This window comes from Rhinoraja longicauda, chromosome 17 (assembly GCF_053455715.1).
Source record: "Rhinoraja longicauda isolate Sanriku21f chromosome 17, sRhiLon1.1, whole genome shotgun sequence".
Classification (NCBI taxonomy): Eukaryota; Metazoa; Chordata; class Chondrichthyes; order Rajiformes; family Arhynchobatidae; genus Rhinoraja; species Rhinoraja longicauda.
The window spans coordinates 26,083,950-26,107,544 of record NC_135969.1 but is presented as its reverse complement, the minus strand read 5'-3'; the positions used below and the strand labels follow the sequence as shown (position 1 = coordinate 26,107,544).

Below are 23,595 nucleotides of genomic sequence, written 5' to 3'. Positions count from 1 at the left end.
CTCTGGACAAATTGTTCCTTTATCCTGCCTAGTGTCTAGTGCCAGGTAGTCTGTCCGCCTGCTTTTACTTTGATTGTATTTTTGTGGCTGTTTGATACTGGAGGATCACGCTATGATTTTAGAAAGCAGAGTCAGCCACATTCATGGGGAATGGTGCCACATACAGGCTAAGTCAGTTGAGGACTGTGAGTCTGAAGAAGAGTCATGAACCAAAATGTCCATTTCCTCCACAGGTGCTACCTTGACCTGCCGAGTTTCACCAGCACTCTGAATTTTGCTCAAGATTCCAGTATCTGCAGTTTTTCGTGCCTCCGACGTTGTAAGTGTTGTTCCCCAAAGATTGCCAGTTCCAGCAATCCAGTGGTTGTTCAAAGATTAATTTAATTATGGGTGTTTACATTTTCCAGCTGCTGTATGAATTTGGCTCTGGATCTTTAGCCCAAGCATGTGGAGTATATTTCAGTGTGTGCTCTCATATCCTCTTTCAGCACAGCAGTGGCTGGATTTGAAGGCTGTGAGACGCATTGGGATTTCTAGAAATCATGAATGGCAATTTAGAAACAAGCTGACTGTGATGTCAGAGTGCAAACACTGGACGATTTGTTGCAAGCTCCTGTTTTACCCAATGGATGCTCACGTTTGCTGTGTCTGCAGGCTGGTTGGTTCGCACTGTGTTGTTTATAGTCACTGTGGGATGAATGAGAACAACAGGTTGCATTTATAGTACTCATTTATTGTAGCAGAACAGCTCAAGGTGTCTCACAGCAGCAATTATCAAGCAGGATTGGAAGCAAGCCAAAGAAGGAGTTGATCAAAAGTTGAATCTTAAATGGAGGGAGGCCGAGAGATGTTGTTGGGAATTTTCATTGATTGAAAGATACAGCATGGAAACAGGCCCTTCAGCCCACTGGGTCCATGCCGCCCATTGATCATCCATTCACACCAGTTCTATATTATCCCATTTTCGCATCCACTCCCTACACACAAGGGGCAATTTAGAGAGGCGAATTAACTTACAAATTCGCATGTCTTTGGGATATGGGAGGAATCTGGAGCACCCGGAGGGAACCATCATGGGGTCAGCAGGTTGGGCAAGGAAAACAAGAAACATTTTTAACATTAAACATCAAAATCAAATAGTATGCATCCTCAACTAACACACAGTGGAACCAATTTTTCACTTTCCTTTCATCCATGTTCTTCAATTCTAAAACCAATGTTTACTGACAATGCTGCAAATCTCAGACACTGAATGCATCAACATGACGTCTCACTGCTCATCGTGGTAGGACAATCTGGCAGTCTATGGAAGCCTGCTGCACAGAGGGAAATATTAAACAGATGTCACTGGGACAGAGAACAAATGTGTAGACCTTTACCAGATGTGTAGGAAAGCACATCATGAAACGAGGGAGGATTAGTTAATTCATCCAATGCACATGGTGTGTGTATGGTGGAGCCAGACAGAAGCACATTACCACTCCACACAATTCTCATCCATAGTAACCAACATTGTTGACCACACATGTTAACCCATAACATGCCTGCCTACCAAAGTTCAGCAAACCTGAATTCTTATGCAAACTCCTGCTTCTATTCCTTGCTTGTTTCTCCCATCCACAAAAGGACACAAAGTGTTGCAGTAATTCAGCGGATCAAGGAGTATTTTTGGGGAACATGAATAGGTACCGTTTTGGATTGGGATGCTTTGAAGGGTCCTGATCCAAAACGTCTCCTATCATGTTCCTCAGGGATGCTGCTTGGCCTGCTGAGTTACTCCAGCACTTTGTGTCCTTTTCAGTAAACCAGTATCTGCAGTTCATTTTTTCTACTTTTCCAAGTTTCCCATCTCCCCTTCATTCCCCTTCATCCCTCTCCTTTCCCATTTCTCCTTCTCTCCAAACCCCCTTCCTTTGGCCTTTCTTCTGCTTAACAACATAGGCATGCAGAACAAGGGACAGCATCCTAGTTCAGTACACAGGAGCCTGTTACACAATGCTCAACGCCTAGCTATAAAAGAGGATGATACGGAAATTAGTGATTTTTGTTCTCTAGTAAGGTGCATTTTAAAGCTCGATGGAGAGCTAGAGAGGCAGAGATTAGAATAGAATTCCTAACCACAAGCTGGTGTATTGAGCAACACCAAATGCCGATGCATGGTGCAGTGTGAGTTTGGCTTTAGACAGCAGAGTTTTGGATGTGCTTGTTTATAGTATTTCTCTGGTGTCCCACCCTCATAATACTCCCTCCACTATTTGTCCTTCCTCTATTCATTCCTCCCTCCCATTTCTCCTTCTCTCATGTCATTTGCGCACTTATGTCTCTCTTCCTCTCATATTGCTTTCCCATATCTTCCATTTTCCTTGGTTCCACCACCCTCCTCTCCTGTCCCACTGCTCAACAACCCCCTCCCCTATCCCTTTCCCCTTCCTGTCCCTCTCTCTTCTCCCCTTCCCACCCTTCTCTCTATCTCTCCGCCTACTGCCCTCTCTCTATCTCTCCCCCTCCTGTCCCTCTCTCCCACATCTCCTGTTTGACCCTTGCTCTATCTCCCCCCTCCTATCCCTCCCCATCCCTCCTCCCCCTCTTTCTATCCCTCCCCCTCCTGCCTCTCTCCTTCCCTCTCCCACTTCTCTCCCACTTTCTGTCTCTCCCCCTCCTATCCCTCCCCCTCAACTCTTCCCCGTCCGTTCCCTCTCTCCCTCCCCTCCTGCCCCTCTCTCTATTTTGCCCCCTCCTGTCCCACTATCTCCCCCCCCCCTCATGCCCATCTCTCTATCTCGCCACCTCCCACCCCTCCCCCAATCCCCTTCCTGCCCCTCTCCTCCAAATACCCCCCTCCCCCTGTCGTTCTCCCCTAAATCACCTGCTATCCCCCTCCCCCACATCCTCCTTTGTTGCCGTTCTACCCCATTTCTCCTCTCCCTTCCCCTAGTCCTTTTCCCTCTCCCAATCCTCACCCTCCTTGTCTCCTTGTTCTGTCTCACTCCACCTCACTCACCCCTCTACCCCCTCTTGCCCTGTCACTCCATTGCGCTCTCATCCTGGTGGCTCTTTCACCTCTCTCTCCTCCCACCGGCCCCTTTATTTATCCCGCCACACTCTCCTCTTGCACTATTGAAGAGTTGAGGCAATTGAGATAATCCGTCATCATATTGAATGGCTTGAGGGGGACTGGTGTTTCTATGGAGCCATTCAGCACAGAAACAGACCCTTCGGCCCCCGAGTGCATACTGCCCCATTGCTTATTGTGTTCTTATCCTTATCTCTCCAACCTCTCCCTCTCCTCTCCATCCTCGCTGTTTCTCTCTCTATTCCCTCATTCACTCCCTCAACATAGAAAATAGGTGCAGGAGTAGGCCATTCGGCCCTTCGAGCCTGCACCGCCATTCAATATGATCATGGCTGATCCTTTTAGCCACAAGGGCCACATCTAACTCCCTCTTAAATATAGCCAATGAACTGGCCTCAACTACCTTCTGTGGCAGAGAATTCCACAGACTCACCACTCTCTGTGTGAAGAAATGTTTTCTCATCTCGGTCCTTAAGCTGTGACCCCTGGTTCTGGACTCCCCCAACATCGGGAACAACCTTCCCGCATCTAGCCTCTCCAACCCCTTAAGAATTTTATATGTTTCAATAAGATCCCCCCTCAGTCTTCTAAATTGCAGCGAGTATAAGCCTAGTCTATCCAGTCTTTCTTCATAACCTTCACAACCTTCGCCTCTACCTTCCCAGTGCTATTCCTTGCCCCCACCCCCGGCGCTTCCAACTCCCCTTGCCCCGGGCTGATATTCCCTCCCTCCACCCTCCTCCTTGCCCACCATTCCCCGGTGCCGAAGCTTCATCGTGGGCTTTGCGTGGCCCGAGCTCCCCCTGTCGAAGGGTCGTCGTACCGCCGGTGCGTGTCTCCTCCTCCCATCCATCTCCCCAAACTGCTATATATTTAGGCGCTGGAAGCTCATCAGGTTAGTCCGCGCAAGCTTCTGGTTAACAGCAAACCGAGAGCAACAAACTTACCCCCCCTCCCACCTCCCACTCTCCACCCTCCCATGTCCCAATCGCCACCCCAGCAAAGAAAATAGCCCAGCACACTCAGTGCTCACTGATGCCCACGGTCACTGCCCTGCTTCTCTCTGGTCATCACCCGCTCGCAGTTCACAGGGAAGCTGGTTCAAGTCCCGCGCTGCCCATTCACGCCACAAAAGTCGGCACCCAGCAGGTAAGTCTGCAAATACTCCCAGTTTGGTTGAATGGGGAGAGGCGGCAGACGGACTTTGGTTGGGTCAGTTTGTCAGGGCTCTCTGTTCTCGGCTCCTATCCAGGTCCGATCCTCAGAGACCCGCCGCAGAAAATCGTGTCCAAGTTGCAAATAATTGGAAAAGCGCGAAATTGTTTCCATTTAAAAAGGCTGCCAGGGAAACGAAGGCTGTGAGTCCAGATGCCGGCTCCCGCTTCCACGGGTACATGTGTCTGTCATTTGGTTGTTGGGGAGGATGGTGTGGGTAACTTTCCAGAGCAACCAGTGGGAGGGAGGAAAGTTGCGTGTAAGTGGGTCTGACCTTGTTGTCTGCGGGTCTCCGGGTTAGAGCAAAGCTGGGGTGACACAATGTTTCATTTTACAGCCTCGTTTTACAGACAGTTCCATCAGTCTGAAGAAGGGTCTCGACCCGAAACGTCACCCATTCCTTCTCTCCCGAGATGCTGCCCGACCTGCTGAGTTACTCCAGCATTTTGTGAATAAATCGATTTGTACCAGCATCTGCAGTTATTTTCTTATACTGTATGTTTCATTTTACAGCCTCGTTGGACGCGCGTTGGTTGAAATGTTGATGATCCCCGTGGAGATACCAGAGGTTTGAGCAGCGGCGGTGCCCGGACTCGAACACCCCATTGGAACAGGAGAAAGTTCCCATTGAAGTCGCCGGCCGGCCGGTGGGGCAGAAGCAAGAGCCGGGCGGAGAGAGGAGGAGGAGGAGGAGGAGGTAGGCAGTAGACAGATGCAGGGGGTGAGGTAGGAGTTGAGAGGGGATGGAGGCAGCGTGTGGAGCGCTGGTCCCGGGCAACGCCTCGTCCAGTGGCTGGGACACCGTGCTGGACAACAACAACACCACGGCGACCTGCAACCGCTCGGCCCACTCCCCACTCCGAGACGAGGTGGTGGCGCGGCTGGAGGTGACCGTGCTCGCCGTCATCCTGATCCTGGCCCTCAGCGGCAACATCGGCGTCCTGTTGGCCATCTACTCCAACCGCCACAAGTCCTCCAGGGTCTACTTCTTCGTCAAGCACCTGAGCATCGCCGACCTGATGGTCGCCATCTTCCAGGTCCTCCCGCAGCTCATCTGGGACATCACCTTCAGGTTCTACGCGCCAGACTTCGTGTGCAGGGCGGTAAAGTACTTGCAGGTGGTCGGCATGTTCGCCTCCACGTACCTCCTCATCGTCATGTCCGTCGACCGCTGCATGACCATCTGCCAACCCTTGAAGTCCCTGCACCAGCGCTCCAACCGAGCCTTCGTGGTCTTCTCCTGGCTCATCAGCCTTCTCTTCAGCCTCCCCCAGGTCTTCATCTTCTCCCTCACGGAGGTGGCACCCGGCACTTACGACTGCTGGGGTGACTTTGTGGAGCCGTGGGGAGCCAAGGCGTACATCACCTGGATCGCCCTCTCCGTCTATGTCATCCCGATCATCCTCCTGGTCATCTGCTACTCCCTGATCAGCTTCAAGATCTGGCAGAACGTGAAGCTGAAGACCCGCAGGGAGGCCACGGAGCTGAGAGGTGGGGTGATGTTGTCCCGGGTCAGCAGCGTGAGAATCATCTCCCGCGCCAAGATCAGGACGGTCAAGATGACCTTTGTCATCGTCCTGGCCTACGTCGTGTGCTGGACGCCGTTCTTCGTCGTGCAGATGTGGAAAGCCTGGGACCACCATGTTCCTCAAGAAAGTAAGTTGATGTCAATGGGACTCATGTTGGTGCGAGCGGACCCGTCCAACATGCACACATACACACACATACACACGCACACTTACACACACACACATACACACACACATACACACACACACACACATACACACACATACACACACACACACACACACACACACATACACACACACACACATACACACACACACACACATACACACACACACACACACACATACACACACACACACACATACACACACACACACACCCATCCCGTTCCCAACGCCTGGCTAACAGCGGGCGAGAGGCGAAGTTGGTTAATTACTGTCTCAACTTGACCGGTCACGAAAAATAGTCACGAAACAGGCTACTCACACATATCACCCTTATCTTCGCATCTGGGAACCGATGCTGACTCTTCTGTACAACGTGTAGGAAGGAACTACTGATGCTGGTTTACACCGAAGATAGGCACAAAATGCTGGGGTAACTCCAGTATTTCGTGTCTATCTTGTGTATCATGTTCGGTTATTTTACACATTTTTGACTAGTTCTAAATCAATGTCTTATATGTACTGACAAATTAGATGTCAAAGTAGCCTCGCGTTATTTATACTAAAGTCCTATTCATTAAATTCATGATCTATTTATATCATACGTTTACATATTAAACGTCTTCATATGAATGGAATTCGCGGCTATGTTATTGTCGTGCATTAGTTATACTGACAGTTGTATATATTAGCTATCCCGACACATGTCGGTTATACTATTCCAAAGATGGACACGAAAAAGCTGGAGTAACTCAGCGGGACAGGCAGCATCTTTGGTGAAAAGGAATGGGTGAGGTTTCCGGTTTCGGACTATTCCAATTGCGCTATGCTAGTTAATTTTTAAAAATCTATAAATTGGTTTGATTGGTTTTGATAATGCTTTGAGCTAATATCTCAATATGACATATCTATTTATTGATGGTCTGATATTTATTACAGGTGAGGTCGTTAATTATAAGTCACCTACTCACGTAATTTACAGACTAACACTGATTACATGCGTTCTCACATGGTTTACTACTTATTTAAAATATACACTAATTCATTATATATTGTTTACTGACTAGTCCTTTAATTGTTGCTTATCATCATAGCAGCTTGGTGTACACACAGTATTGACAAACTAATGACTGAGTGCACAGCTAATGTGGATTGATTGTATACACGGTATATACCAATTGATTGCAGTGTAATTAAAACATGGATGGAAAATTTGTAAACGTATTAACATAATCACAAATCTAAAATCTTATATAAAGCAGTGCAAATAATTCCCCTCCAACAAAGCATAATTATTTTATGCTGCCTGACTTGTTGAGTGACTCCAACACTTTGTGTCTTTTTTTGTAAACCAGAATCTGCAGTTCTTTGCCTAGATTATTATTTACTACTTTTTTTTTAAATTAAAGAACTATTAATCCATGTATTTAAGAGTAACAAGCTAGTAACATTTTAATACACGTGCCAATGAATTTATCACAAAATCTGAGCACTGTTACTAAGTTTGTACGATCCTCCACCATGAGATGTTCTGATATATAAATCTCTACTAGCTTCTGTGGTGTATTCTGCCAATACCTTGGTAGTCTTTTTTTTAAAAGATGCCTGTGCACCTGAAATACAATAAACAGCCCTACTTGTAGAGATTCCTCAAATGGTCAAAATGATCAACAGCTTTTCAGTCTCTTTGGTGAGAGATTGGGAATAGAGTCAAATAGGGATGGAGTTATTTTTAAACTAGCCTTTTTACAAAATGGAATTTATTTTAATGCAACGAATATTTAAAATTTACTGCAAAAAAAAGGCAAAGTTCTGGAGTAACTCAGTGGGCGGGCACCATCTGTGGAGGGAATTGACAGGTGGCATTTTGGGTTGGGACTCTTCTTCAGACAGATTGGAGTAGAAAAAGCTGGAAAAGTGAGGTGGGTGTGGGGTAAAGCCTTGCAAGTGATAGGTGGATACAGGGGAGGGTGTTGATTGGTGGATGGAGTGAGTGACAAATGCTCGAGGTCACAAGGAGACAAAATGGTGTCAGATAATAAAAGATGTGGAGGGATATAGGTGGAAGACGAAGGGAGATAGGGAAAGATGGGGAATAAAAGGAACCGGGGTACCTAGGGATGGGTGATGAGCATACAAAGGAAGGGAAAGGACGCAAGTGATTGGGGTGGTGGGAGATGGTGCCTTCCCACTGCTCTGATGTATTATCTTCACTGATGTCTCCTCTGTATCCCACAGTTCTACTCTTGTTCCCCCGTCCCTCAGATGGAACAAGGAGAGAGTTCCCTTAGTCATCTACTTTCAACCAAACCTGCCGACGTATCCAACACATCACTCTTCGACATTTCCATCACCTTCAACATGATCCCACCACCAGTCACACTTTCCCCATTCCCGCACTTTCTATTTTCCATAGAGACCACTCCATATATGACTCTTTGGTTCATTCATCCCTTTCCACCTAACCTGCCCTCTCCCCAGGTACACTTCCTTGCAACTGCCAGAGATGTAACACCTGTTTCTGCACTTCCTCTCTCACTTCCATTCAGGGACCATCAGCCCTCACCAGAGAGATGGAGATTCAAGTACTTTACTTCCAACCGCGTCTACTGCTTTGGTGCCCGTGACGTGGCCTCCTTTACATTGGCGAGGCCAAGCGTAGACTAGATGACTATTTTGCTGAACAGGTGCTTGGTTCACCAATACCTGCTGGATCTCCTAATTACTGACCGTTTTAACTCCCATTCCCATTCTGACCGTTCGTTCGCTCCTTGACCTCGTCTATTGCCAGAGTGTGGCCACACACAAACTGAAGGAACAGCACCTCATATTCTGCTGTGTTTGCTTACAACCCAAAGTCACCTTTCCCCTGCTCCCCCTAGCCTGGTGCACACACGTTTCTCTCACCATCTCCCACCACTCACTCACCCTTTTCCTTTTTCCTCCTTTGCAACCTCCTCTCCTACGCCCAAGCCCCACGGTTCTCTTTGATCCGACTCTTTCCCCTCCCTTAGTTTAGTTTAGTTTATTATTGTCATATGTCGCGAGGTACAGTTTTGTTTGCATGGTATCCTGTCAGAGGAAAGACTAGTCAAACAATCCACAGTGCACAGATAAAGTGTTCAATATTCAGTGCAAGATATAACATTGATAAAGTCCAGTTAAAGATGGTTCAAGGATCTCCAATGAGGTCGATGTGAGGTCAGAACCGCACTCTAGCTGATGAGAGGACTGTTCAGTTGACATAACAGCTGGGAAGAAATTGTTCCCGAATCTGGAGTTGTGTGTTTTCAAACTTCTATTGATCTTGCCTAATGGGAGAGGGGAGAAGAGGGAAAAGAAGATGAGAAAGTCCCCTTTCACCCATATCTCTCCCTCCATCCTTATATTTCACCCCTCATCTTCTCTTATCTGACATACTTTTGTCTTTCTTAAATCTTGAACTTTGTCACATACTCCACCTATCTGTCATCACACCCCAGTCACCTGTATCTTCCTATCACTATGAGTCTGAAGAAAGGTCTCAACCTGAAACATCACCAATTCCCTTTCTCCAGAGATGTGCCTGACCCATCGAGTTACTCCAGCATTTAGTGTCTATCTTCGGTGTAAACCAGTATCGCAAGTTCCTTCTTATAAATCCTCCTATCACTTGTTAGACTTTGTCCCACCTCCACCTTTCGTTCCCAACTTTTCCCCTCTCCTATTCCAATCAGTCTGAAGAGGGTCCCCATTCAAAATGTCCTCTATTCATTCCCTCCACAGATACTACCTGACCTGTTGAGTTCCTCCCACGCTTTGTTGCTCAAGATTAGAGCAACTGCAGTTTCTAGTGCCTGAGTTTAAAATATTACACTGTTTTACACTGCTTTGGGCAAATTAATCTACTTTGTATTGCTAATGCTTGTTGTGATGTAAGCCATCATAAATTCTTACCACTATCTCTTAGCTGACTCTTGCACAAATGTTTTGGTCATTCTACATTGTAAATATTGAGCAGTTATAAATTAATTTCTTCTCAAATGTACTGGCATTTTACATATACGACACGCCCTAAGCGCAAGTAAGCACATGACCATCATGTGAAAGGAAAATGGGTTCCATGTAGATGGGAACTTGATGGTCATAATGACCCATGAAATGCCTGAAGTGGGTTTGTCCATCACAAAGCTTTCCTTTAAGTGGCTATGAAATTATACCATGGCTGTTACTAAACCGTGAAAAAATGAAAAAAGCTAAATTAAACTAATTCTATAAGGTTTTTCAATGTGCTTTGAAAATGACAGTAATTCACGCCAATCACGTACCAGCTCCACTCAAGGCTCCAGAAAGCAATTAATATTGTTGCAGCTATGTTTGAGTGGTTTATGATAATATCTGTGTCACTAGTAGAATTACTGCTTTGTGATCATCCACAAACATCCATCATTTTCAGCAAAAGTGGCCAAGTGTAACATTTGCATTATATTGTAATTTATTAGAGGAAAATTAAGAGACAGTGAAATATTGACACCAAACAGGATGTTTATCTCATGAATGACGTTCGATCTCATGAATATCATTTGGCGTTCCAGTTTCCTCTGACATCTCAAAGACATGTGGGTTGGAAGATTAATAGGCCACTGCAAATTGACACTAATGTGTAGTTGAGTGGAATGAATCTGGGGAAAGTTAATAGTTAATAGGCATCCAGGGGGATTAATAAAGGATTAATGTTAGGAAAATAACAGCAGATGCTGGTTTAAATCGAAGGTAGACATAAAATGCTGGAGTAACTCAGCGGGTCAGGCAGCATCTCAGGAGAGAAGGAATGAGTGATGTTTCGGGTCACGACCCTTCTTCAGATTAGTGTTAGATTAGTATTAGTGTTGATGGATCTTTGATGGTCTGTTTGACAAAGGACTGAAGGGCTAGATTCTGTCTATGACCACTAAGACTCTATGATTTAAAGGCATCAACACTTTCTTTGGTCAACTGAGAAAAAGTCTGTTCGTAGATCAAGATCTCAAACCCTGTACAGGGCTGGAGGTCAACTGGACCGCTGTGATCTCTACCCGCCTGCAAACTTCTGAAACCTGGATTCGCTACTGCAGGCACCCCTAGGCACTGGATAAATATTTTGTTCACACAGGACACAAAATTGAACTTTGATCCATTGGGTGTAATATTGTGATGAGTGAAATATGTGTCAATCAGACTGTTTGCCTGAAATTTAGAAATTAAAGTTTGCTGAGCACCATTTGACAAGAATCATGCTCCTTTAACGTTTAAGATAAAAGTTGACATTGCAGGATTCCCTTGACTCTGTTCCGACAAGCTATTGACCAGGATCTCCATCAATTCAATTTACACACTTCTCTCATGAATGTGATGGCTTGCAACGGTGGCCTGTAGACTTCTGTCCGAGGCAAATGCATGGAGGCAGAATTGAGGTTAACTTACCTGGTGCCTAGTGCTGTACTGAATAATCACTGCATGGTTGCACATGCTAATGTTTCAATCTAATATTTGGCAAGACCCTGCCCTTTTAGTTTAGTTTAGAGATACGCCGCAGACACAAGTCCTTCAGCACACTGAGTCCATGCCACCCAGCAATCCCCATACACTAGCACTATCCTACACACACTAGGGACATTTTACAATTTTACCAAAGCCATTTAACCTACAAACTTGTATGTCTTTGGAGTGTGGGAGGAAATCGGAGCATCCGGAGAAAACCCACGCAGATCACAGGGAGAACCTGCTTTCATTTGCCTGGTTTCATTTTGGTGCAAAAGTTACAAGATAATATTTTAATCCCATGTCTGTAATAAAGATAGGGAATGTTGGAAATACGCAGCAGATCATGCGTCATCTGGTGAAACCACTTCCTCAGGACTGGGATAGATTAGAACGTTTCAAGTTGCAGGGAAGGAGGTGGGTGCAGAGGAATGATCTGAGATAAGGTGGAGACCAGGGCAGATTCACTGACAGCTGAACGTTAACTCCGTGTCCTGCCCAACACTTACCATTCAACCTATGGCACAACTAAACAGATGATAGTGCCATTACCACAGTGCTATTTGCAGCTCCTTGCTACATGCAAATCTTTCACAACATTTTGTTCCACAACAGTGACAGCATTGCAAAATACCTAATTGGCTGTAAAACACCTTGGAATATCCCAAGGTTGCATTAATGCAGTCTAATGGACGAGATGGAGCTTTATTTTGAGTAACTGATGAGAGAAGTTAGCACATAATGACTCTGTACGTAAAAATAAAACTTAACAAGTAAAAAAACACTTTTATCGGGAAATTCTACTGCAATATTCAATGCTCTTTTCCAAACTATGAATCTACTTCTTCCCAAGTTTTCCTCTCACATTTCATTTAATTTTTCATTATTTCTTTCTTTTTCTTTGACATTTGACACAAATTCTCGTTGCTTTTGATTCTTACTTTGAAAATGCAGATCTCACTGGTTTGTGGATATATGCCTTCAATTCCTTCATTGGCCGTGGTCCTAGATACTCCACTGAGTTTATGTTAGCAACATCATACAGGGGAAAGAGAAATGGAGTTAAAAGATGCAGATAAAGTCTAACCAGTGCCACATGACACATGTGGCTTACTCAATGCAAAATTTGGGCCAATATTTCATAGTAAACACTGCATCATTGGGCCAGGTTTTGTTGTCAACTTCTTAGGCCCCCTCGGTCATGGCTGACTATTGCTGTCAAAATAACAGAGAATTACTGTTATTTGTGTGTAAATTGTGCCACAATTTCAGGCAAGAGGCAGATGTGCAGTTGAATGCTAACATCCAAGTGTTGTTGTTGAGTATTTTCCACTCCTTTCTTAGCTTTGTGAAATGTTGTTCTGCAAAGTGCTACATCAGTGACATATGTTATTGTCTTGTGTCTGGAGCACGTAGGATTAAACCTGCCACAGGGATGGTCACGTAAAGCTTCCCCTCACCTTTAATACTGGTTAATGGTGTCCAGTCTATTTCCGTGGAGTGGAAACTTAATGTAATGAATGCCAAGTGTCAGGTCATAAATTATTTAAAAATTCACAACAATCAGCAATTAAATTTGTCCTCAAACAACGGAAGCCCTGTGCTATAGCAGTTCAGGTCGTGTAAATTCACCCTCACAGAATTCACAAATCATAAGCATTTAAAAAAACCAGAAATTGATTTTTTGCAGAATTACCTGAGAAAAAAATTACTACAAAAGGAAAAAGAAACAACAAATGTCAATTTTGTCAAGTGTTTATGTTACAGAAAATCACAATATGTCCAGTTTTCTATGAACGCAGCCCGTCTATATTACAGGGAGTAATGTACTGTCTTTTCTTTCTCTCCCATTCTACCTGATCTTTTCCCATACCCTAGCTTCACTTCCTGTTCCCAATTGGGCAATGAATTTATCTCTTCTAATTCTTTTTCTAAGTCTTTCCCCTTTTATTTTCCCATCTCCTCCTACACCTATTTTCTATGTTTCTAATCCTTAAATCTCATCGGTGAAAAGAATCCCTTTTTGGTCATGCTCTTTGTTCAAATCCCAGGTAGTCTATTTCTCTTGAGAAGCAATAGTCAGCCAGCATTTTCAGAAACTTAATGGCACATATCCTTTGAGCTGAATAGTTCAAGCTAACAGAAGACTTGATCAGATGCCTTGTTTAGCAAAGCTTGGCCACTATGTAAATTATGTCAAATCCCACATGGTTGGATTTCTGACCATTCCTTTGCTATTCTGGTGAGTTATTCCTTGGAGTCCTTTACATAGGATGTTTAAATAGTCTCAGATACAATTTATTCAGTTAACAGTCACCTAAAAGAAATGTGTGCAGCTCATTAATGTTTATTTGGGTTGGTACTTATAGAATTGTGCAACTGGTACAAATGCCATTTTTTTCCCCCAAGAAAGTTAGATTATTCTGTAATAATTTCTTAATGTGGAATGAACAATCCTCTCAGACAACTGGTTTATTCACATGAACAGGGGAGAAAGGAAATGCAGCTGCAGCCAATTGTGTAATAAGATGTAAATACAACTAATTAGTGGTAAATGGGATAAGGCAAGAGAATTAATATAACAATTAAATTAACATACTTTCTTCAACAGCAGTTCAGCAGAAGACGATAAAGTTACATTGCTGACTAGGATGAATGCATTGGCAAAACGACAAATAAAATAGAACAAAAAAATTAATGAATGCATTAAAGATAGGGATATTAGGATAGATGAGTTCTTGTAAATCTGCAGGAAGACCTGTGAATTGCGTCATTAAAGTGAAATGCAGTTGTGAGCAATTATTGCATTGGAGAGTCGGTCAGAGAAATGTTTAAAACCACATACCAAACATTTTCCCCAGGGAGGCAGTCAATAAACACTTTTTGGAACAAGTTATAATTCAAAGGCTTAGCAAAAATGTGTGTAAAAACTTAACTGGGTCAGAAATATTTCCATATTTTCTTACAACATAGAAGTCTATTGTGGTTCTCAGAACAAACCGATCGCTCAGACTAATTTCCCCTGTTGCCTATTCTCTACACTTGCTAACCATTTTGCTTGCATTAGGTCCGCATTCCTCTATGGCTTCCCGATGTAGGTGTCTGTCTAAATGCCTCTTAAAAGTAGTAATTACAGTTGATTCACCACCTTTTCAGATAACGTGTTCTATTCTATGAAAAAAATACCCCTCAAAACCTCTTCTTCCCACCTTAAACATATGTCCTCTGCACCTCTGACACCCCTACTGCAGGAGAATGATTTTGATATCTTCCTCCACCCATGCCGCTCATTGTCTTATATACTATCAGATCGTCCTCAGCCTCCTTTGTAGGCCCAGCTGAGCCAATCTCTCCCAATATCTAGTCCTCCAATCAGTCTGAAGAAGGGTCTCGACCCGAAACATCACCCATTCCTTCTCTCCCGAGATGCTGCCTGACCTGCTGAGTTACTCCAGCATTTTGTGAATAAATAGCTTCGATTTGTACCAGCATCTGCAGTTATCTTCTTAAACTATATATCTAGTCCTCCAATTCAGGCCACATCCTGGTGAATGTTCTGCACTTTCTCCAGTGCAATCACACCTTCTCTGCAATACGGTGACCAGAACTGCACACAAAACTCTGAGTGCAGCCTAAACAGTGTTCTGTAATGTTTCAGCATTATGTCTCTAACGCTTATGTCCAAGCAGGCCATAAGCCTTCTTCACCACCCTATCGACCTGTGTTGCCATTTTCAGGCAACAATAGACGAGAACCTCTCAGTCTCTTTGGTCATCAACATTACTTAGAGCCCTACCATTTAAATGGTGTAATGTGGATGGTAGAGCCCTACCATTTACTGAGCCCTACCCCCAGTGTTTTTCTGACGGTATGCAGTGATACGCCACATCTGCACTTCTAAAAAGTTAAAAGCTAGATTTTTAACTTCTTAAACGTACAAATTATTAAAGTCTAAAAGCTAAAATGTAATCAGTGAATTGGGCAGTCAGGCCCTTATAGAACAACAATGTCACAGACACCAAAATCAAGAAGCGGTATGCGTACTGGCATCTTTTTGTCAGCAAAGTAAACACTGCCTGTCTCTATCTGATTTCCCAAAATGCAGCTTGCATAACTTTCAGTTTCAAACAATATGTTTTTAATTATGAAAGCTAGTAAAATATTTAACAAGAAGGACCAAAATCAAACTATTCTAAATTTAATTGTGAAATGCAGGGCTAGATGACATGCTTGGCTCTGGGCATGAGACTTGAACTTGGAACTTTCTGAACCACTGCTGCCCATGGGTGTCAATGCAAGTTGGAGCTCAGATGGTCTGCAGGTCTCCTGTGCTCTGCTGCCCTCTGTTGATTGACCTTTAATGTACAATCAGTACCTCCGCACTCTGCACTAAATTGTGTGGTTGGGATCGAACTTGATTTATGGTCCATCTGTTCCAACACAGGCAGGAAGTTTTGTTCTCTGGTGTGCTGTCAAATTGTATTTAACAAAAACACAAAGTGCTGGAATAGCTCAGCAGGTCAGGCAGCATCTCTAGAGGACATGGATAGGTGACATTTCTGGTCGGGTCTCTTCCTCAGATGTGACATAGATCATTAATAGTCTTATGCAACAGGTCAACTTCTGACATGCGTGATGTTAAAATGAAAGCAAAATATTGTGGTTAGTGGCAAACGGAAATTGCAGTGATACTCAGGGGTAACACGCCAACTGCAGGGAATAAAGCGGAATCGGTGCTTTAGGTCACTCACCTTTCAACATAACGGCTAAATTAATGCTGGGGAAAGACGTGAGGAGGGGATATTATCCAGCAAGTTTACAGTGCAGTCATTTTGTTACTAGAACAACGGAATTTGCAAGAGACTGCAGATGCTGTAATTTTCAGTAAAAAAACAAACTGCTGGAGGAATTCTGTGGATCAGGCATTATCTGTGAAATGAATTGAACAGACTATTTTTTGGGTCAGGACTCTTCTTCTGACTGATGAAGGGTCCCGAACCTGAACATTGTCCATTTCTCTCCACGGATGCTGCCTGGCCTGCTGAGTTGCTCCAGCAGTTTGCTTTTTTTCTGAAGGCATTCAGTTGTAAAATGAGTTCAGATGTTCAATATAAAGTAGATGCTAAGTGGGAGTTTCCAGGACAGAATCAGATCAATTTTTGATCCCACTCAATTTCACTTTATCTTAATTGGTACATGTGTCAATAAACTGACCTTAAAATCTTGAAACCTTGATGATGGGTGTGAATCACAGCTTCATCTACCTGGTCTTGCTCCTCTTTTCCAGATATCTGGACCTAACAAGCATAGCCATGGTCTGATGCTGAGAGCTTCTGTTATCCAGCATTCCACCGTTCACTGGAGGTCAAGAGTTCCACTTTCCCAACAGTCTAACTTTTTTTGAGAAATGATTCTAGATTTAGCCCCAAGTGACTAATTCTTAAGTCTCAAACGTTGCCTCCTTCAACGGCAGTGGGGATAATTACTTCTTGTCTAATGCTTTCAGACTTTAATCATTTTAAACCCGCATGAGATCTCCCCTCAATCTTGTCTCTTCCAACTCAATCAAACTTCTAAGTATTGCCAGAGATCAAGGATTATACTATCTGAGATTGACAGCAACATGTCCTTATTATCGCCTTTTCAGTTATGTTTTGTCATCGATCAACGAATGCCAGACTACATCTGTACAGTCAGTACACCAGGTCGAGAAGCTCAGTAGATTACAGAGGGGGTGGGGCCATTTGACTTCAGTGGTTAAAGATGCACCCATAGGAAAGTGCAGGCTTCACTCAGCTCTGCACGATTGGTTCCACTAAACTCAGAATATAGGAAATAAAAGCTAGAGTAGGCCACGTGGCTCATTGCAGCCACTCCATCAGTTAAGAAATTCAGGATGAAACTGTACCTAATCCACTTTGCCACCATATTTTAATTGTCCTGTTTCCTGTTGCACCCAAACTCTATATATCACAGCCCCGATTAAAGTGAGGGACCAGCCATCCACAACCAGGTTATCGGGGAATTCCAAAGACTTGCAACTCTCTGAGTAAAATAATTACTCCTCATCCTGCACTCTTTCCAGCTTAATGGCATCTTTCCCAAAGCAAAGGTTTCAAAGGTCCCAAAGGTCTTTTATTGTCACATGTACAAATTAAGGTACCATGATATGCAAATTACCATATAGTCATACAGAAAAAAAAAGCAACAAGACACACAACAACATAAAAGTTAACACAAACGTCCACCACAGCGGATTCCCCACATTCCTCACTGTGATGGAAGGTCCAACTTCTTCCTCTTTATTCTCCCGTAGTCAGGGCAGTCGAACCTCAGTGTTAATCTCTCTTAATTACTTGTGACTACCATCAGAAGTTATATAATCACACCTCAAATTCCATGGTACTTACCCACTGCTTGAGAAACCACGAGACTGCCTTCATCAATCACATTTTATATTGAAACATTGAACTGCAGATGCTGGCTTATAATTGATGTGCAGGGAGGAACTGCAGGTGCTGGTTCAAACCGAAGATAGACACAAAATGCTGGAGTAACTCAGCGGGACAGGATGCATCTCTGGAGAGAAAGAATGGGTGATGTTCGGGTCACGACCCGAAACATCACCCTTTACAATTGATGTCCAATGTTTCATTCCATCTGGGCAGTGGCTCTGCCTTCTGATCAGGACTTACCATTTAGTTTAGTTTAGAGATACAGCATGGAAACAGGGCTTTCGGCCCATCAAATCTGCGCCGACCAGCGCTCCACGCACACAAGCACCATGCCAACACATGAGGGACAATTTACACTTATACCAAGCCAATTAACCTACATTCCTGCACGTCTTTGGAATGTGGGAGGAAACCGAAGATCTCAGAGAAAACCCATGCGGTCACGGGGAGAACGTACAGACAGCACCCGTAGTCGGGATCGAACCCTGGTCTCCGGTGCTGCAAGCACTGTAAGGCAGCAACTCTGCCGCCCAATTTAATGTTCCAATTTTTAGTCAAGGATGAATCCTAGCAAAGCAGTGAAATTGAAATTGAGACACGAGATGGGAGACATGAAAACACAAACTCTTGGATTCTGAATTGGAATCACATTCCATCATTGCCAATCTTAATGCTATCCCAACCTAGGCATTAACACACTCTCTCTCCACCACCTTTCCACTCCCCTGAGCACCAGACCATCGATAGGTATTGCCATGTGTGTATAAAGAAACTGACCCATTGTACTGTTAGCCCAGAAACAAAATAATGCTTGCAGCAAATAAGAGCTTCACAATGTTCCTTGCAAAATGAAAGAGAATATAAATATATCTTTATATAAGCATGACAGGAAGCATCAGTAATGATAGAATTAGAGTCAATGATTCGGGTCTTTAACCTTTCATAGGGTGCGTTTATTTAGCCTGGTTCACGTACCTAGAACATTGACATTAGCGTTAATGACGTCCATTTATAATGCTGGGATTCTTGTAAAGTAGGGAGACATAGCATGCTAGTGAACTCTTAGGTCCCATTAACAACAAAGAAATGTATTGCACAGATTGTCTGTTTTGGGTAGGACCCCAGGAATAACAATCTAGTCAGCTTCCAATAATACCATGGGATCTGTAATGTTCAGCTGAGAGGCAAATTAAACCTCGGTCAGATGCCCGATCCGACCTCGAACAGGGAAGTACATCAGTAAAGCACCAGAGCATCAGTTTATACTTTGTGAAGTGACGCTGTGCAAAATGCCAGGATTTGGGAATTGTCAAGGTCTTGGGGATTTAGAAATTGTGTTTTTAAATGTCCCAGAAAGTTCAACATAAATGCTGTCCTTGCCAATGAGGTCCAATGGATGTTAAAATATAGCTGGGAACAAGGCGCAGCTGGTAGAACTACCTCACAGCGCTAGAGATCTGGTTTTCATCTTGATCTCGGATGCTATTCTTGTGGAGTTTGCATGTCCTCCCTGTGACCAATTGGGTTTCCTCCAGGTGCTTCGGTTTCCTACCACATCCCAAAGACAAGTGGGTTTTAGGACAATTGGCCTCTGTAAATTGCCACCAATGTTTAGGGAGTGGATACAAAAATGGGATAACATAGAACCAGTGTGAAGAAGGGTCCGTCACCTATCCATGTTCTCCATTGATGCTGCCTGACCCACTGAGTTACTCCAGCACTTTGCGTCTTTTTTTCTGAACAGGTCAGCAGAGACAGTATCTTTCAATCAAAAAAAGATTGAAGAAGGAATTTAAAAACTAAACTGATAGTTTCAAATATGATTTCAGAGACTTGACCCTGAAGTCTAGTCTGTGGATCAAACCAGACTTTAAAGTGAGATATGCACAAGAAGGAACTGCAAACGCTGGTTTAAACCAAAGAGACACAAAATGCTGCAGTTACTCAGCAGGACAGGCAGCATCTCTGGAGATAAGGAATGGGTGATGTTTCAGGCAGCTTTTGAATATTCTTCAGTCTGAAGAAGGGTCTCGACACGAAACATCACCCATTCCTTCTCTCCAGAGATGCTGCCTGTCCCACTGAGTTACTCCAGCTTAAAGTGAGATATTATGAGGTAATAATTGTTAGTTAAAGGAGTCATCAGAATGTTTGTTTCCGTCTTCCACCAGACTGGGCCTTTGTCATCACGATGCTACTGGCAAGCCTCAACAGTTGCTGCAACCCCTGGATCTACATGTTCTTCACCGGCCGCCTGCTACACGACCTGGTCCAGCGCTTCCTTTGCTGCTCCAGCCGGCTCGGCAACACCGAGCAACCCAACAGCGAGCTGACCTGCAGCAAGAAGAGCAATTCCTCCACTTTTGCCGTCAGCCTCAAGAGTTCAAGCAGTCAGAAGAGCCTTTCAGTCCAGCAACAGCTGGAGGAGCAATAAACCAGAGCGCTCTCAACCAGGTGCTGTGAGGATCGTTCCCTGGGACCCTTCCCCTTGTGCTCTTACCTGCTCTGTATGATGCTGCACCAGCTATGTTCTAATTCCTCTCAAATCCCCCTTAACGCACTGCTAAGAGCTTGGCCTTATAGCAGCTAGTTCCTTTGGGTGTGCCATATTCACTACTAGTGGTTGGCAGCTGAGGAGAGAAATAGCATGGGCAATGGTTTGTGCTCCTATATGGCTTGCACTGAGTAGCCACTGAGCGTAGAGGCGTTGGAGGCAATAAGACATAATCTCGCTCCAGGGAGACCAGAGTCGATCATAGGAAGCTGACTTGGCAAGAAGAGATGCCCCAAGATCAGTTGCCACTTGTTGGGTATGGGAAATGGGCCTGCAGTTTGCAACCACTTGATATGCCCCCATCGCTTTGAGAGGCGGGCTGAGATGTGACTGAAGTCCTGATATCACTGAAGCCTGACTCTGTCTGCACTTTGCTACCTTCTGATTGCCTTCTCGTCAGTGGTGTGAAGCGAACATTGGCTGGTAAAAATGCTATGACTATTGCATTTTACTGGGGAGTTTCTCTGTGTTATTTGTTATCATTATCTGTATTTATTGTATTGCTTCCATCAAATTACAGCAGGATCTTGATCAGTCCCTTGACTCTCAGTCTGAAGAAGGGTCTCCACCAGAAACATCACCCTTTCCTTCTATCCAGAGATGCAGCCTGTCCCGCTGAGATACTCCAACATTTTGTGTCTATCTTCGGTGTAAACATCGATCCTACATCCTTTGTGTGAGTCCCTTCATCAACTGCCTTCTAATCCCCTGCTAATTATCTGTGTATATTCTAAGTTTACAGATCCCAGTAAATCAGAGGAGATTCACCAAGATACTGCTTGGGTTGGAGGACTTTCATTACAGAGAGAGATTGGACAGGCTAGGCTGGTTTTCCCTGGAGCAAAGGTGGCTGAGGAATGATCTGTTAGAAGCATATAAGATAATGAGAAATAGTCAACATTATTTTTGTCCAGTGGTAGCAGCATCAAAAACAAGATGGCATAGGAGTGAGGTAAAAGGAAGGAGTTTTAAAGTGGATTGCAGCCTCAAACGTTCCTGTTTACCTAGGGCAACATTTTACCACCTTGCATGAATGTATCTTTGTTTGCCTTAAAAATCACCCTTTGAGGAAGAAAGCAGCAATGGCTCATGACCCTCTGACAGAAACGAAAATCACCTCATCTCTTGTGACTTAATTAACATGTTATTCACAACAGGGGAGTGGGTAGGTGGAACTTAAATTCCATTCTAAAAGATTGAAAGGTCTATGATGACCATCAAATTAATCTGTGTGCCATTCTCTTTGTACATTTCTGGATATGCCACTGGACGAGTAAAAGGGGATTTGAGGTGTTTTGTCTGATAGGATGTATTTTCCACCAAGGTTCAGGCACAATTGGCCACAATTTAGCAGAGAGAGGAAGCGTCAGTTACAGACCAGCCTGTAATCCTAACACCAGGCTGGTCTGTAACTGAGGCTTCCGCCCTCTGCTAAAATTAGGGGGCTAATGTAGTGGATCACCAAAACTTTTACAAGAACTTTGGGGTGGGCTGGAACAATAATGACAACTTCAGGTATGGAAAGGTGTTTGAGAGATGGGGAAATAAAGTGTCCAATGCCAGATGCAAATGGTGGCGCAGGGAGAAGCAGTGAAGTAAAAAAACAAAAGGTGAGGTGCCATTGTGTACTGATTTGTACTGCAACCCTGTTTATTATTAAATACATCTTAACTCAATATGCTGTTCTGTCTGGAATTTCTTTAGGATTCAAAGTCCTTTCTCAGATTTATATCCCATACTGTATTTGGAGCTTCACACTGCATTTCATTTCTGTCGTGTTTTTTTACAATTATTTAATAAACCCAAGCATCACACCCAGGTTTAATAGATTCTCATTTTAATTCAGGTGGGAGGGATCCACAAAGATAACAAGGAGCATGTTTACGTATCCTCATACACTGTTTCATGCATTGTGTGTTAAAGAATCTGCAAGAAAGGAGATTCAATGTAAGTGTTAACTACCCCTACCCCATTTTTTAAATGGTGTTTAAGCTATCAATATATATATATATATTAAAAGTGGTGATTATTCCGACTTTATCTAATTTTATGGTTTTGAGCTGCTTGGAGACATGTGATCATCTGATCCCAGGTCTTAGAAAGGATGCATCCAAGATGTTCCATTCATTGTGCATGTCCAATGAGGAAAGATGGTTCTGCCAGAAAAGGAGGCCAATTAATTCATGCATCCTAAGAACAACTAATATCACCTAATAAGCACGACTACTGAATCTTTTCCGTTCGATTGTTGTCATTAAGAATTTTCTGTTGGGTTGCTTTGCAGTCTGTTGAGTTCTCTAATTTAGAGGACAGACAGAGAATGTCCTAATCCCTGTCCTGCTGTCCATGTCAATTGATTACAGAGTAAGAAAATCCCACATCCTCTGAACCCAATGAAGATTTTAGTTCATGAACCCCAAACCCATTTAATCAATCGGTGCGAAACCACAGGTAGAATTGCTGAGTTCAATTTCTATTATCCTTCGAGAAGTGCTTGCTGATCGTAACAAGAGAGAATCAGATTAGTGCTTTCGACTGAAAACATTTTAATGCTCACAACCTAAATTGATCTGACTTTATTTAAGGTTTAATGTTTGTTTTTAAATGATGCATTCAATCTTTCGGAAAAGGAACTACATGGCATGGCCTTTACAACTTCACGTGTCAGTGCCCTGGAGCAATAATGGCCCATTAAAATCCCAGCAGGACTGAGTCCGCAGAAGGCACAAAGTGCTGCAGTACCTCAGCAGGTCAGACAGCATCTCTGGAGAACACAGATAGGCGACATTTCAGGTCGAGACAATTCTTTAGCTATTGTATGGAGGGTAGGAAGAAAGCTGGAAGAGGAGGGGCAGGACAAACCCTAATAGTCTGACAAAGGTGAGGAGGAGGATTATTTGATAGGTGGATGGTTGTACAAAGATTAAAGATGAAAACATGTGAGACAAAACAATTAAAGAGTTGTGAATTGTGAGGCTGGAGGAAGAAAGGTATTTGGCGGAGGAGAGAAATAGGTGCAGGTCCAGGTGGGCACAGGGTAACGGGGAGAGAAGAGGGGGGGATGTTTGGAGAAGAAGGGAGAGGGAGAGGGTTATGTAGTTA

General features: G+C 43.9%; 1 protein-coding gene across 1 annotated transcript; it reads left to right on the top strand.

Annotated features, from left to right (window-relative positions):
* Positions 1 to 5,031: 5,031 nt before the first annotated feature.
* Positions 5,032 to 22,071, top strand: LOC144601644 (mesotocin receptor-like). Its single transcript, XM_078413874.1, has 2 exons — positions 5,032 to 5,944; positions 20,111 to 22,071. The coding sequence occupies exons 1-2, from the start codon at positions 5,032 to 5,034 to the stop codon at positions 20,371 to 20,373; spliced, it is 1,176 nt and encodes a 391-aa protein (XP_078270000.1). The 3' UTR covers positions 20,374 to 22,071.
* Positions 22,072 to 23,595: the final 1,524 nt, after the last annotated feature.

Bases quoted from the DNA above. Each gene is read 5' to 3' on its own strand.
- LOC144601644 (XM_078413874.1), top strand. From the start codon at position 5,032: ATGGAGGCAGCGTGTGGAGCGCTGGTCCCGGGCAACGCCTCGTCCAGT. The intron at 5,945-20,110 runs GTAAGTTGATGT...GTCTTCCACCAG, and splicing joins CCACCATGTTCCTCAAGAAA to ACTGGGCCTTTGTCATCACG.